At 41.4% G+C, this 15,696-nt stretch overlaps 1 protein-coding gene across 1 annotated transcript; it reads right to left on the bottom strand.

Moving 5' to 3' along the window:
- Window positions 1–241: 241 nt before the first annotated feature.
- Window positions 242–14,601, bottom strand: RAB33B (RAB33B, member RAS oncogene family). Its single transcript, XM_043603966.1, has 3 exons — window positions 14,492–14,601; window positions 13,988–14,255; window positions 242–1,299 (listed from the first exon to the last, which is right to left on the bottom strand). Exons 2-3 carry the CDS (start codon window positions 14,234–14,236, stop codon window positions 859–861), a joined length of 690 nt encoding a protein of 229 aa, XP_043459901.1. The 5' UTR covers window positions 14,237–14,255; window positions 14,492–14,601; the 3' UTR covers window positions 242–858.
- Between the last annotated feature and the right edge of the window lie 1,095 nt (window positions 14,602–15,696).

A 15,696-nucleotide genomic window follows, 5' to 3' on the forward strand; every position in this document is an offset into this window, starting at 1 on the left:
GAGACACAGAATCTGAAACAGGCTCCAGGCTCTGAGCGGTCAGCACAGAGCCCGACGTGGGGCTCGAACCCACGGACCACAAGATCATGACCTGAGCTGAAGTCGGATGCTTAACCGACTGAGCCACCCAGGCACCCCTCACTTCATTTTCATTAAAGTCAGACTTATTTTTGTGTATTTTAACAGAAATTAGTAAGAAAACAAATTATTCTTTTAAAAGTAACAATGACTTCTGTAGATATGATTGATACTGATTAGAAATATCAAGCATCTGGAATCATTGGAAAAGTCACTCTTTATGCACAGAGAACCAGAAAACATTCCATGCCTTCTCCTCCCACTGGAACAACATAAAGTCTTGGCTCTAAAATGTACCAATAATAATGCAATTAAATACATCAATAATACAAAGAAAGAACTATAGGCAGAGGCAAATACCAGGTTTATCCTATTGAGAACACTTCCCATTCAAAGGACACACCTAGGAAGTATGTCCTAAACCTTTAATTTTTTTTTTTCAATCCCATTAATACACGATTGAACAGTCACTTACTCCTAAAATACTATCATGCTCTCATCTGAAGCCTCCTTCTTTGGGTTCTCAATGGAAAAATGTTCTGATTCATTCTACCTTTGCTTCATTTTCAACCTCACATGAAAACCAACTTTTTCCCTGTGTTGTCACAGTGACAAACTTAATTAAGTAGATACAAAATACAAAAAATCAGCATGACAATGATAAATAGTAAAGTGTCAGGATGATCCATTATACTTGAGATTAAATCTTATGACTTATCACTGTCATATTTCAAAAGTATTTCTTTTGTCAAAATTAGATAGTATAATAAAGACTGTTACTTAGCACCAGCATGTCATTGCAGGCTTTGGTTCAGGCTTCAGAGTAATTCCGTTATCGGGGGGTTGACTAAGCATTAATGGTTTGTGGCTCTTAAGTTTATGAGCCAAGGTCATAAATATAGCTTCCACATGGTCATTATCATTGGGGTTTTTCGCAGAGGTTTCAAACAAAGGCATACTATGTGTGTCAGCAAATTTCTGTGCCAAGTCTGTAGGTACTTGAATGGCACTTCTCAAGTCACATTTATTTCCAACGAGAATCCGTGGTATGTCACTGGCTAGCAAATGTTGTTTGCATTCTTCTATCCAAGATGGTAGGCTATGAAAACTAGCCATGTTGGTCATATCATACACGAAGACAACAGCATGTACATTTCTGTAGTAGTGCTGTACCATGCTCTTTCTAAATCGTTCTTGTCCTGCTGTGTCCCATAACTGGATCTGAAAGTGAAAAAGGAGAGAAAACTGAACATTTCATCCCAATCATACATATTGAAAATTTTAATCAACTCTGCATGGTCTTTAGTACGTCTTCACTTACATTACTTTGTTCCCTTCCATAATGCCTTTTCAGTGTAATTTACGGGATCCAGATTTCATGACACTAATTACCTCATAATTAATGCAAGTATCAGAACAAATATTTCAATTTAGCATTTAAATTTCAGTAAGTTAAATTTGTCTGGAGGAAATTTACCTCAAAAACTGATTCTAAAATATTAAATAAAAATATATCAGGTTTTAACAAACACGTTAACTGTCTAATCCCTGTAAATTTGGTTACCATATGCCCTTCTCTACCTTTCACCAGACTAACTTTAAAATAGACTTAGGACGATACTAAGAGTCATTAGGTCTAGTCCCCACACTATATATATGAGATATATATATATATATATATATTATATATACAATTTATACATAATATAGATTGTATATATATATGTAATATAAATACAAAATCCTCCTTGAAAATTATAAAAGGCTAGAACATCACTTATTTAACCTAAACATCTCAACCAACAAGACTATTCCAATATCTCCCAGTCCAAATATGGGGGAGTTGAGGAAAATAATATCTAAAGCTAAATATAAGTCATGTGTTATAATTATCTTAAAATACTGAATTACCTTACCTTTGTTTACTGCCTAAAGAAGTTAAATGATGAGGATACTGATCTCAGTGGAAAAGACTAGAGGTCAATTTGCTTAGATAACTTTCTTTTTAAATTTTTTAATGTTTTTTTTTTTATTTTTGAGAGTGAGAGAGGGACAGAGCATGAGTGGGGAAGGGGCAGAGAGAGAGGGAGACACAGAATGCAAAGCAGGCTCCAGGCTCTGAGCTGTAGGCACAGTCTGACACAGGGCCCAAACTTACGAACCGAGAGATCATGACCTGAGCCAACATCGACACTTAACCAACTGAGCCACCCAAGCACCCCTTGCTTATTAGATGACTTTTGATTGACAGACTTGTACTATTTATAAATGTTCACGGTATGGACTGGAAGCCTAAACTGGTGATTTCTCACAAAACAACACCAAAGTAGAGGAAAATGAGGAGATTCTGCAGATGGCCCAAAAAGTAAATAGAATGTAAGATACAAATTGCTCAGGATATGGCGACATATAGTAAGGGCTCAATTAAGATGTAATGAATGAATAAATACACCTTAAAAGTGTGATTAGGGATGAAAATATTGGTCACCAATCTCTTCCATGGTATCTTAATTTTCTTAAGTTGTTTTTTTTTTTTTAATCTCTGCACCCAATGTGGGGCTTGAACTCACAACCCTGAGATCAAGAGTCGCGTGCTCTTCTGAGTCAGCCATGCACTCCCATGCTACCCTAATTTTTATCAGGTTTTTTTTTTTTTGGTAGTTAATTTTTCTTTTAAGTATTTGTTTATTTTGGGGAGAGTGCAAGCAGGGAGAGGCAGAGAAAGGAGGACAGAGGATACAAAGTGGGCTCTGTGCTGACAGACTGACCGCAGCAGTCTGATGTGGGGCTCGAACTCACGAATTGAGAAATCATGACCTGAGCCAAAGTCAGACGCTCAACAGACTGAGCTCCCCAGGTGCCCCTAGCAGTTCTTTTTGAGACCAAATTTCTCCATTTCCTTAATATTCTCCCTTTCTAATTAACATAAACCAAATTTTGCTCTAGGCAGAAATATAAAGTACTCTACAAACTTGATTTCTCAGGCTCTTCTAGAACTAAGGGAGGCCAAATCACATAGTTCTAGCCAATAATTTGTAGACAGTCTTTCATTGGGATTTTCCAGGAAAACTACAGATGTGTGATTAAAAAAAAAAAAAGATTGGGGCACCTGGGTGGCTCAGTCGGTTGAGCATCCGACTTCGGCTCAGGTCACGATCTCACGGTCCGTGAGTTCGAGCCCGCGTCGGGCTCTGGGCTGATGGCTCAGAGCCTGGAGCCTGCTTCTGATTCTGTGTCTCCCTCTCTCTCTGCCCCTCCCCTATTCATGCTCTGTCTCTCTCTGTCTCAAAAATAAATAAACGTTAAAAAAAAAAATTAAAAAAAAAAAAAGATAGGAGCATTGGACACGTGCCTTTTGCACCTCTCTCACCATACCCTTTCTGCCTGGAATGGGATATAATGACTGGAGGTTCAGCAACTATTGTATGAGCCTCCGTGGAGAAGAAAGCCACACACAAGAATGGCGGAAGTCTACACAGACCTGGAATCACACAGTACCATCATACAGACTGCTGCCTCTGGTCTCCTTATTCCATGAGAAAAATAAAACCTTACACGGTTAAATCATTATAGCTGAACTTCTCTTATATGTAGCTAAATGGCATCATAAAATTACTTACCATGTACACTCTTTAAAACCTTTACCCCTTACACTCAAGGGGTAATTTACTCATCAAATCACAAGGTTTTGCCTCAATACATTCCTAGAGATGTCACAAAATAAATTATTATAAAATACCCCCTTCGTGATGTAAGCAACATAACTGGCAGATAGGCCATGAAGACTTAGTGTCATATAAGTCAGAGATAGAAGCAAACAGTTGTCAGCAAAGCAAATTAATAACTACTAACAACTAAACTGTTTAAATCAACGATTATGTATTCAATGCCAACTATGTGCCACTAGGTGACTATTTTACCTCTAGACCTTGGCTTCTTCAATGGTGAAAGCAAAGTTTAGTTTCAGACCTAAAAAAATAAGTATTAATAGACTAGCTACACTGTGTATGCAAAGAGCTAATAAAGTAAATGTATAATTCTTTAAAAATACAACTTTTCTTTTAAAAAAATACAACTTTTTTATCTCAACTAACAGGTTAAGAATAAAAACACTCAACAAACAATTAAAAATGCTTCAAACGATAGCTGTCAAAACTCATTAAACAAAGCTACAATAATAAAGACTTTGTGCTACTAGAGTAAGACTAGGCATATAGATCAACAGAACAAAACTGAGAGTCCAGAAATAAATCCATGTATCTGTGGTCAATTGATTTTCAACAAGAGTGCCAAGACAATTCAACAGGGGAAAGAATAGTTGTTTTAACAAATAGTGCTGGGACAACATACAAAAAATGAGGTTGGACCCCCAACCTCACACCATATATAAAAACTTATTCAAAATGGATAAAAAACCTAAATGTAAGAGCTGAAACTATAAAATTCTTAGAAGAAAACATAGGGATAAATATTTGTGACCACCAGGTTAGACAATGATATTTAAAGCACAAGCAATCAAAGAAAAAATAAATTGGACTCCATCAAAATTAAAAACGTTTGTGTTTCAAAGAATATTATCAAGAAAGTGAAAAGACAACTTACAAAATGGAAGAAAATACCTGCAAATAATATGTGTGACAGGGGTCTACTATTCAGAATACTTAGTATCTTTCACAACTCAATAATAAAAGGACAGGTAACCCAATTAAAAAATTGACAAAGAATCTGCACAGACATTTCTCCAAAGAAAATATACAAATAGCCAATAAAAAGATGTTCAACATCATTAGCAATCAAGGAAATGCAAATCAAAAACAAATGAAACACCATTTTACATTCACATTAAGATGGCCATTAAAAAACAACAACAACAAAAAAAATGGCCAATAACAAGTGTTGGCAGAGATGTAGAAAAATTGGAACCTTCATACATTGCTGGCGGGGATATAAAATAGAACAGCCACTTTAGAAAACAGTTTGGCCGTTCCTCAAAAAGTTGGACTATTACTTACCCATAAAAAGGAATAAAGTACTGATATTTGCTACAACAAAGGTGAACCTCCAGAATACACTAAGTGAAAGAGGCCAGACATATATTCTGTGGTTCCATTTATACAAAGTTTCCCAAATAGAAAAATCCATAGAGATGGAACACAGACTTGGTGGTTGCCAGGGCTGGGAAATGGGGAGAAACTGTTCAGGGTGAGGGGTTTTACTTCAGAGTGATTGAAATATTTTGAAACTAGACAGAGGTGTGGTTATGCAACATTACCAATCTACTAAATGTCAATGAACTGTTTACTTTAAAATGGTTAATTTTTTATTTGAATTTCACTTTAATAAATTATTTTAAAAAAGAGAGAGTTGCCATATGACCCAGCACTGCCACTCCCATGTGTATATGAGAACTGAAAAGATATGCTCACATAAAAACTTGTACATAAATGTTCATAGCAGCAGTATTTGTAATAGCTAAAAGGTAGAACCAACCCAAATATCCATCAACTGATGAAAGAATAAACAAAATGTCCATATGATGGAATATTACTCAGCCATAAAAAGGAATAAAGTACTGAGACACCTGGGTGGCTCAGGCAGGTAAACATCCAACTTCGGCTCAGGTCATGATCTCATGGCTCGTTGGGTTCGAGCCCCGTGTTGGGCTCTGTGCTGACAGCTCAGGGCCTGCAGCCTGCTTTGGATTCTTCGTCTCCCTTTTTCTCTGCTCCTCCCCTACTCATGCTCTGTCTCTCTCTCTCAAAAACAAATACACATTAAAAAATTAAAATAAAGGAATGAAGTATTGATACATGCTACAACACGGATGAACCTTGAAAACACTATCCTAAGTGAAAGAAGCCAGACACCACAGGCCACATGTTATAAGATTCTCTTTATATGAAATGTCCAGTAGAGGCAAATCCACAGAGACAGAAAGTAGACTGGTGGTGAGGGTAGGGTAAGAATGGGAATGACTGTTAAAATGAGTACAGGGTTTCTTTTTGGAGTTCTGGAAGCAGATAGTGATAATGGTTGCACAACCTCGTGAATATATTAAAAGCCAATAAGGGGCGCCTGGGTGGCGCAGTCGGTTAAGCGTCCGACTTCAGCCAGGTCACGATCTCACGGCCCGTGAGTTCGAGCCCCGCGTCAGGCTCTGGGCTGATGGCTCAGAGCCTGGAGCCTGTTTCCGATTCTGTGTCTCCCTCTCTCTCTGCCCCTCCCCCATTCATGCTCTGTCTCTCTCTGTCCCAAAAATAAATAAATGTTGAAAAAAAAAAAAAAGCCAATAAACTGTATATTTTAACAGGGTAAATCTTATGGTATCTAAATTATATTTCAGTTTTTTAGAGTCATCAAAAAAACCCCACACCAAACTGTATCTTTAACATTTAGAAAGGTATTTGGGGAATAATTTGGATGACCTATATAAAAGCTGTCCAAAGAAACTGCAGCTGACCTTTTCTCTTTTAACATTTCCTGTAGCTCAGGTATTCAAAAACCATTTCATCAATGAAGAATGACTTATAATGTTTTAAGCAGAGAATATTTATAAGTTTAAAGTAAATAAATGAAAAGCACACAAGGAAATATAACAACACATTAACCATAGCTGTCTTTAAGGCAACTTCCCCCTTTATTTCTACTTTTGTTTTTCATAACAAGCAACCACTTCTATAAAAACAAACTAAACATAAAAAATTGCTTACACAGAATTCAGACCTGCCTCAAAGAACTGCAAAAGCCCTCAATAAACGTGATGATGAGGATGTTTATTCCTAAGAAAACCGTTTGTTTGTTTTAGGATGGGCCTGCCTCAACAGTACTCTGCTTCCCATCAATCTTGTTCAAAAGCGTGCATTCTACCATATCAAGACTTCCAGGAAACAAGGGGTCTGAAATAATAACTCTTCACACTTTACTGGAAAGCCATAAAAGTAATTACTAAGTTAATGAGGCACTTACAAAGGATTATTTAAAAAGAAGCTTCAGAATTTCCTAACAGAATTGCTGACACAAGAGCTCAGGCAAAGACACACTGCCACACGGTCTGCAGCCTTCAAGCCTGCATGGAACATGAGGCGAGGGCAAAGGGTCTGCGGGAAGAGCAGTCAGAGGCTCAGAAAGGAAAGGACAGGACAGATGACAAACACTGTCAGCCATGAAGGGCAAAACAAAGTTTGACCTAAAGAGAGAGAAACCAACGGGGTGAGACTTGGTAGAGAACAAACCCCATGATAGCTTAGAAAAGTCTTGAGGTTAAGCTTTGAGTAGAGTGGTTCACAGTGTTTAACAAAGGAGAATAACACTTAGGAAACTAAAGAAGTGACACGCTTTTGTCTGGTTTAATTAGGAAGTATTTTCAGAGCAATTTTTCCCAATTTAATAGTTAATATTTTAGGGGCACGTGGGTGGCTCAGTCGGTTAAGTATCCGGTTTTGGCTCAGGTCATGATCTTGCAGTTTGTGGGTTCGAGCCCCATGTCACGCTCTGTGCTGACAGCTCAGATCCTGGAGCCTACTTTGTATTCTGTGTCTCCTTCACTCACTCACTCTCTCTCTCTCTCTCTCTCTCTCTCGGCCCTTCCCCCACTCATGCTGTCTCTCTCTTTCAAAAATAAACATTAAAAAAATACTGTTTTATGGAAAATGGCTAATGCATGCTCCCATAGATATTACTCCCATTTTAAACATTATATGCACATGAAACATATTTCAATAATATTTCAAAAATCTCTACTTTAAATTCCAATAGAAGTTCCAACAAAAATTTCAACCTTATTATTTGCAAAAAACTAACAGTAGATTCTTATTGTTGATGAAAGTTTTTTTAGTAGTATCATCACCAAAATGAAAGATGATCTGTCTAAACTGATTTAATACTGTTTTTGTCTGACTGAAAATGATAAAAGTACTAATCCAAATGATCTTCCTTCTTTGATCAGCTACCAAATTTCCATTAGTTTCCCTTATCACCTCAATCCTAGATTTCCAGAGTAGCTTACCATCTGATCTCCTTGTTTCCATACATTCAACATGTATTCCCTGAGTACACCATAGTTTAGAAACGGAGCTAGACATTCAAAAAAGTCTATGGCATTTCCAGACATGGATCCTGCTCTAGGACTGAGTAAGACTTAATAAAAGGGGAAGAAACACCTACATAATACAATGAGGAAAGAGATAATTTAAAGTCTCAGGTAAATTGCTAAAGGGAATTCATAGAAGGAAGAAATAGAATGGAGAAGGAGGTGTGTGATATTTTTGACAGACACACTGAGTTGAATAGGGAAGAATTACATGTGGTGAAATATGGGCAGGGGGAATGTTCCAGGCAAGCAGTGGGGCATGCAAGGGGAAAACATAGGGATCAGCAAACAAGCGGCTGGACTTTAGGGTACTTGAAGGAAATTAATGGGAAAAAAAGTTTGAAAGGCAGTCTGAAGCAAAAGGAAGGAAGTCCTACGTTAATTTTAAAAGTTGGAATTTTACAATATAGTGGAGAACTACCCAGGGCATCTGAGGCAGAGAACATTAATCTCCCTAGAGTGCAACACTAATCTGGCATTTTGGCAACAATGTATAAAACAGGTTCACTGAAGACTGGCCATGGGAGATGAGTTGAGCTGCTGCAACAGACCAGAGGGATTTTTAAAACTAGGATTTTGAAGAAAGGATGGATTACAGAATCATGCATGTAGAGCCCCAGCTGGATTTAGGGAGCAAAAGAAAGGAGACAAGGCTGCGAAGATGAGGAGGGATGCCATCATGACAACCTAGGTGATGTGGGGAGAAACAGGAGAAACAGATTTGCCAGGGAAGGTGAACTCACTTCAGACATTCTAGGCGAAGGAGAGATTATCCAAATAGCCATGTCTAGAAGACAGCAGGAAATGCACAGTAAGACAGGGAGAGAGGTGGGCTAGACAAAGATTTGGAAGTTATCTCCACGGATGTGACAGCTGACACTGAGAGACTACCAAGGGAGAGAATGTAGATAGAAAACCAGGTCAGGGGGCAAACTGTATCTTATTCTAGATTCACTCTCAATTGCTGCCACATTTATCTTCCTAAAACACCTGGACTTTTTGCCATGCATACAAAATAAAGTCTAGACTCTTTTTTTAAATAATTTTTTTAATGTTTATTAATTTTTGAGAGAGTCTGTGTGCACGCATGCGTTTGGGTTAGGGGCAGTGGGGGGGGGGGGGCGGTGGGGAGACAGAGGATCTGCAGGCTCCATGCTGACAGCAGAGAGCCCGATGCGGGGCTCAAACTCATAAACTTTGAAATCATGACCTGAGCCAAAGTTGGATGCTTACCTGATTGAGCCACCCAGGAGCACCTGAAGTTGACTCTTCAGCTTTCTTTTTCAAACTCTTCACAAACGTTGCTACCAAGACCTGCATATTCTTCTCACTTGCCACCTTTCCACAAGAACCTCTGATCCCACGGGAGCATCCTGCTAATGGTCCTCATCAGAAAACCCGCGCCCCCCCCCCAGTGGGACTGCACCTAGCACCCCAAGCACAAAGGATTCCTCCACCCACACCCAAACAATAACTCGGCACTCATTCTTCATCTGATTTTACTGGTCACCTTTTTAGGTATATAAATCTTATCCTAATCTAGGACAGTAATTCATTTATGCACTATATCAGGGTTAGCAAACTCTTTCCATAAAAGGTCAAAACAGTGAGTATCTTAGGTTGTGTGGGGCTAACATCTCTGTCACAACCACTCCTCTCTGCCACTGGAGCACAAAAGCAAGCCCAAAATGCAGACACGAGCATAGCTGTGTTGCAATACTTTGTTTACAAACTCTAAAATCAGAGTTTCACATAATTTTCACCTGTCATAAAACCATATTCTTATGATTTTTCCCCCCAACCATTTAAAAAAGTAAAAATCGGGGTTAAGCGTCCGACTCTTGATTTCAGCTCAGGTCATGATCTCATGGTTCATGGGTTCATGCTGCTGGGTTCTGTGCCAACAATGCAGAGTCTGCTTGGGATTCTCTCTCTCCTCTCTGCCCCTCCCCCGCTCTCAACATAAATTTAAAAACTTAAAAAATAATAAAATAAAAAATAAAGTAAAAATCATTCTTAGCTTGCAGGCCACGTAAAAACAGGCAGCAGACTATATCTAGCCCTCAAGCATAATTTGCCAACCCCTACAGTGTATCATAATTCTTGTGACTAACAAAAATGTCATCTTTCATGCAATCACTCATTAAATGTTTGTTGCACCAATGGGGGAGAGGTACTGATTATTTTCCTTTAGTTAATATTAACATCTTGTATTTATCATGGCAAAATGTCATACCTCTGTAAAGGAAGCCATCCCAATGTTCAAATAGAAACTGCTGCCCCCTAGGAGAAGATGGACCAAATGCAACATGAGGCTTTAATGATTCCGCTGGTGTCTCGCTGTAAAATGCTTGTATGAAAGGAACACAGCTAGGTATGATGGGGATACACATTACAAGGATGGAGCATAAGGATTAGGGTTGAGTCTTAATTTAAAAATCAAATGTATTTTTATTTAAGGAATTCAGTTTATAATTTTATTCAACTTCAAAAATTCTGCAAACAAGATTCTGCTCTTCCAACCATACATATATAGTACTTAGGAACAGAGTAACAAATATAGACTTTGTTACATTTCACAAAACATTTTAACTGAAAGGGCACTGCCATAAGACACACTGTCTGAAAAATTTCTAGTCCGGAATTAGAAACATTCAACACAATATCTCACTTTTACCAAATAAAAATGTCTAGAATATCATTTTATCAGTAAAGTAACATAAAGCTTTCCAGCTTTCGATTGAAGATGAAAAATGAAAAGACATGTCATTTCAGATCAGGCTAAAAATTTTCCAAAGAGAAAATACGTATGAACATTTCAGCAGCACTTAAGATGTATTGCAGATTAACAAAGAAAAAGCAGGAGCAGCACATGACATAATTCTACATTCACTTCAGTTTTTTTTAAGACACTAAAACAGTTTTTAAAAAAAGGTCCAATATATAACATATGGCTGCTTTGCAATGTCTGTTTCTTTTTTTTTTTTTTTTTTTTTCAACATTTATTTATTTTTGGGACAGAGAGAGACAGAGCATGAACGGGGGAGGGGCAGAGAGAGAGGGAGACACAGAATTGGAAACAGGCTCCAGGCTCTGAGCCATCAGCCCAGAGCCAGATGCGGGGCTCGAACTCACGGACCGCAAGATCGTGACCTGGCTGAAGTCGGACGCTTAACCGACTGCGCCACCCAGGCGCCCCAACAATGTCTGTGTTTCTTAAAGCTTTGGGGAAAAAAATGTCCAATATAGTCCTATCCTTTTCTACTACAGAAATCTCAGAATATTTCTGTAAGGGGGCACCTGGGTAGCTCAGTTGGTTGGGCGTCCGATTTCAGCTCAGATCATGATCTCAAGGTCTGTGAGTTCGAGCCCCACATTGGGCTCTGTGCTGACAGCTCAGAGCCTGGAGCCTGCTTCAGATTCTGTGTCTTCCTCCCTCTGCACTTCCCCTGCTCATGTTCTGTCTCTGTCTCTCTCTCTCTCTCAAAAATAAATAAACATTTCAAAAGCATTTTTAAAAAGAGTATTTCTGTAAGTGTCTTTTTCGACCACAAAAGAAATCTTTCAAGTCTTAAAAGTTGGAGGTACAAGTCAATGGCTAAGGCCTTAGAAAGAAGAAGGAACTCAGTTTCCAGGCCTCTACCAACCAAACAGGTTAAGCTGAAGCTCAGGAGGAATAATCCCAGAAAAAAAATGTTTTCTCCTTCTTCCTCTTTTTTTTCCTTTAATATCTTTTTTTTTTTTAATCTGCTTATTTACCCTTGAAATAGAGAGCATGAGCAGGGAAGGGGCAGAGACAGAGGGGGACAGAGGATCCAAAGCCGGCTCTGTGCTGACAGCAGTGAGCCCCACGTGGGGCTTGAACTCACGAACCATGAGATCAAGAACCGTGAGAACTGTGAGCCGAAGTTGGACACTCAACCAACTGAGCCACCCAGGCACCCTATCATACTTCTCTTAACCAGAAGAATAAACTCTGGCTCCCAGATTCATCCATTTATGGTTCTGGTTCACTTATGACTGCCAGCACTTACCCCAGTAGTTAAGTATTCAACTTAGACACTAGACATGTTTTGTATTTTTTCAATATAAATACCGCTTAAATTTGCACCTGATTCATCTGAGATGTTAAAGTACAAATGGCAACCCAAAAGTAGGTAAGGAAGGAAATTCCCAACTCCTCTCCTGCCTCCATTCCCTCTACTTATTTCTTTAAAATCATGCTTTTGGGGGAATTTCTCTCACCTTTTGCATATGCCCTACTTTATCTGTGCTTCACACTCTGGATGCACAGCCACAAAAATGACTGTGCCAAAGAGGAACAATGATGTAAAGCCACCAGAGAAGAATCATCTTAAGATTATCAGTTGTAAATCAGGTGCTTCCTATATGTTCTCATCTAATCTCTTATGGCATTATCCCAATTTTTCAGAAGAGAAAATGGTCTCTGAAAGATTAAGCAACCTAAGGACTACAGTAACCAACCACCCCAGTTCGCCTGAGACTGAGGGGGTTCCTGGGATGTGGGACTTCATTTTAAAACTGGGACAGTCTTGAGCAAACATGGTCACCCTTCTGAGGACACATAGCCCATCCTTACCCTTTCATAGGTTCAGATCTGAGCCGAGCCAGTTGGGCTCCAAAGCCCATGCACTCTCTCCCAGGACTTCTGTTTTTCCCCAACTAACCTCTCTCTCAAACTTCAGAAGCCCCAATATCTTCCTCACCCCCAGGCTTCTGGGCCCAACCTAATTCTGATGAAAAATATTCAGTCTCTTCTTACCAGGTCTTTTCCTCTGTAATGCATACAGGTCTTTCTTAACTCCCTATTACAGTACACCCAAAGGACCACCACTGGCAACCTGAATGGGATGATAAAAAATTAAAGTAAAAACTAAAAGGCAAAAGGACCTATAGAAGGCTGATTTCTTTTCAATCCAATTTCTCCTTTACATCATTAGCATTTAAACCCCTTTGAGGATGGTGGGGAAAGGCAGTGGTTAGAGAACAAATAAATTGTTCTCGCCTCAAGGATGTGAGGGAAAGAATGAAGACATGAATCTATCCCCCCCCCCGCCCCCCACAGGGGGACCGAGGTAAAGATGACATCTTAATTTAAAGCAAAAAAGTAAATGCAGTATACGGAAGGCAGAGCTTTTTCTGGGGTCTGAATTAAGAACAGGGAGAGGGTGGCACCAAGAATGCCCTTTTGGCAAACCAAGTAGGAACTGTCGTGTATAGAATGTTTCTGCAGGAAAATAGATTTTTCTAAACAAGTCAATGTCATACAGAAACTTCTGTGGCAAAGCTGCATGCAAGAGAATACCTAACTACTTCCTCAAAGACAACAAGGTTTTACTTCCACAATGTCTAGGGCAGTGCTCAGATGCCTGTTTAATAAGTAATATTTATTAAACGACTTTTCCATGCTTGAGAAATTTCATTTTTTCCTTCGGTCTTACTTCACTGACTCCCAACACAGGAGACACTGCCAATGGATACCTTCTACACTCTTGCTTCTCAAGGTATGGTTCATGGACTAGTTGTATCTGCATCACTTGATTCCGTACCGAATTAGAATCTGCATTTTTAAGAAAAACACAAGTTGCCCAGGTAAATCGCGGGGCACTAAAGTTTGCGGAGCACTGCCTTATAAGTTTGTTAGAGATAAATCCTTCCAATCCCCAACTCCAATCTCTACATCGGCTTGAGAAAAAACGGAGCGCACACCTCGCACACGGCCAGCGATTAACCCACAGTGGGGTTGGGAACTGTCACCCCAGGGCGTCCTTCCTCCCTGACAGTCCCCCATCCGCTCACCTTGATGCGCTCCCCATCAATCTCCACCGCTCGTTCTCGGAAATCCACCCCGATAGTAGCCTCGGTGCGGTCCGGGAAGCGGCCGGCGCAGAAGCGGTAGGTCAGGCACGTCTTGCCCACATTGGAGTCACCGATCACGATTATCTTGAAGATACGGGAGCGAGCCGGAGGCAGAAATACTGAAGCCCCTGACACCGCACCGCTGGACGTGAAGCTTGCCTCGAGAGACGACTCCATCTCCGAGGCCATTCTCCGGACCCGCCCCAAACTGAGGCGGAGGAAAGGAGACGCAGAAAGGCTGAGAGATTACGCCACCGCGAGCGAGTGCGCCCAGCCTGCCGGCTCGGCTGCGCAGCGTCGCAGGAGCCACCGCCCTCCAGCCCGGCAACGCGCGTGCGCACCTTCCCGCCCCGGCCCCGCGCAGGTGTGGCGCCCACCAGCCCGGGCTCACTGCTCCTCCCACCTGGCCCGCGGCTCCACCCCGCCGTTACTCGGGCCGTCTACCTGGGAAGGCAGGGGACCGGCTGGGGGCTGGACGGCGGGTGCGGAGGGCCAGCCAAGCGGCCGAGTGAGCCGAGCGGCCAAGCAGAGCGCCCCAGGCCCGGCAGCCAGGCTGGCCCGGCCCCGCCACGTCCAAGGCTCCCGCCCTCCGGAGGAAGCCGCGCAATCACTTTGGGGGCGGGGAGAGAAAGACAGCTGAGGAAGGAGGTACCACCAGGCACTCTCTCGCGAGAGGGCCGAAGAGCCGCCTTCAACGGGTGCCTGGTGAGGGGCTGTGAAGTCTTCGGAAGGCTGGGATGGCGAGTTCGGCATTGTAGTCGACGTCGTTGGGGATTCCCCGGACTTGGAGGTGGAAGCGAGTTCCCTTGGCTTGCAGCTGGGAGGTTGTGGTGTCGGCTGTACCCCCTGCCTCCTCCGGACTCTCTGGACCCCGCGAGTTGGGACAGCGATAAGGACTGGAGGGGGTGGGGCGTGAGGCGCCGCCGAGAGGCCGCCCGTCGCGAGATGCGCTTGGGGACGAGCTCCCGGTCGCTTGGGGTATTGCCGCCTTCCGTCGTGGCTGGCGCGTGTTTGGCAGTGAGCAGGTGGGAGTTCGAGGCCGCCTGCCGCCTTGGCACAGAGGACACCCCTTAGGCCAAGTGAGGGTATCCACGGGACTCTGGTGCCCTGGGCTCGTTTGGCTAATGCCCCAGGTCCAGAAAGTAGAGCAGATCCCATGCGGGCCACTCGGGGGTATTGAACGGGGAGTCTTCACCAGACGCCCTCTCTAGCGAGAATAAAACCCATTGTGCCCTAGTTATGTCTTCGTGCCTGCATGTCGGTAAATATTACTGAGTGCACGTAGTTGTCTTCGGCACACTATTTAAGGAAAACATTATTAGACGGGACCACTCAACCTTAAAGAATCTTCTGTGGATTTACTGTGAATTCTTCAGAGGAAACCTATCATACATTAACAAGCACAAAAGGCCCAAATGTGCGAACTCTACTTTTTGTGAAAAGTTGTGTTGTTTTGCAAAAACAAGACTATTTTTTTCTGTTTGAGCAAATGGTTATGTCGTTCTTGTAAAGTCAGGGGCTATGGAGAGGAGGACACGGCAGGATTTAAATAGAGTGAGAGGAATGGTAGAGCACTCCAGAGTTCTAGGAAAGGGGATAAACTGCTTATTCTATTAGATTACATGAAAATGTAGTCAGAAGAAATTAGA

Source organism: Prionailurus bengalensis, chromosome B1, assembly GCF_016509475.1.
Source record: "Prionailurus bengalensis isolate Pbe53 chromosome B1, Fcat_Pben_1.1_paternal_pri, whole genome shotgun sequence".
Lineage (NCBI taxonomy): Eukaryota > Metazoa > Chordata > Mammalia > Carnivora > Felidae > Prionailurus > Prionailurus bengalensis.

What these genes read in the sequence shown, in the direction of transcription:
- RAB33B (XM_043603966.1), bottom strand. Translation starts at nt 14,236, where the DNA reads ATGGCCTCGGAGATGGAGTCGTCTCTCGAGGCAAGCTTCACGTCCAGC. An exon ending in TTGATGGGGAGCGCATCAAG is followed by an intron (nt 1,300 to 13,987) that starts GTGAGCGGATGG and finishes TTTCACTTTCAG; the next exon opens with ATCCAGTTATGGGACACAGC.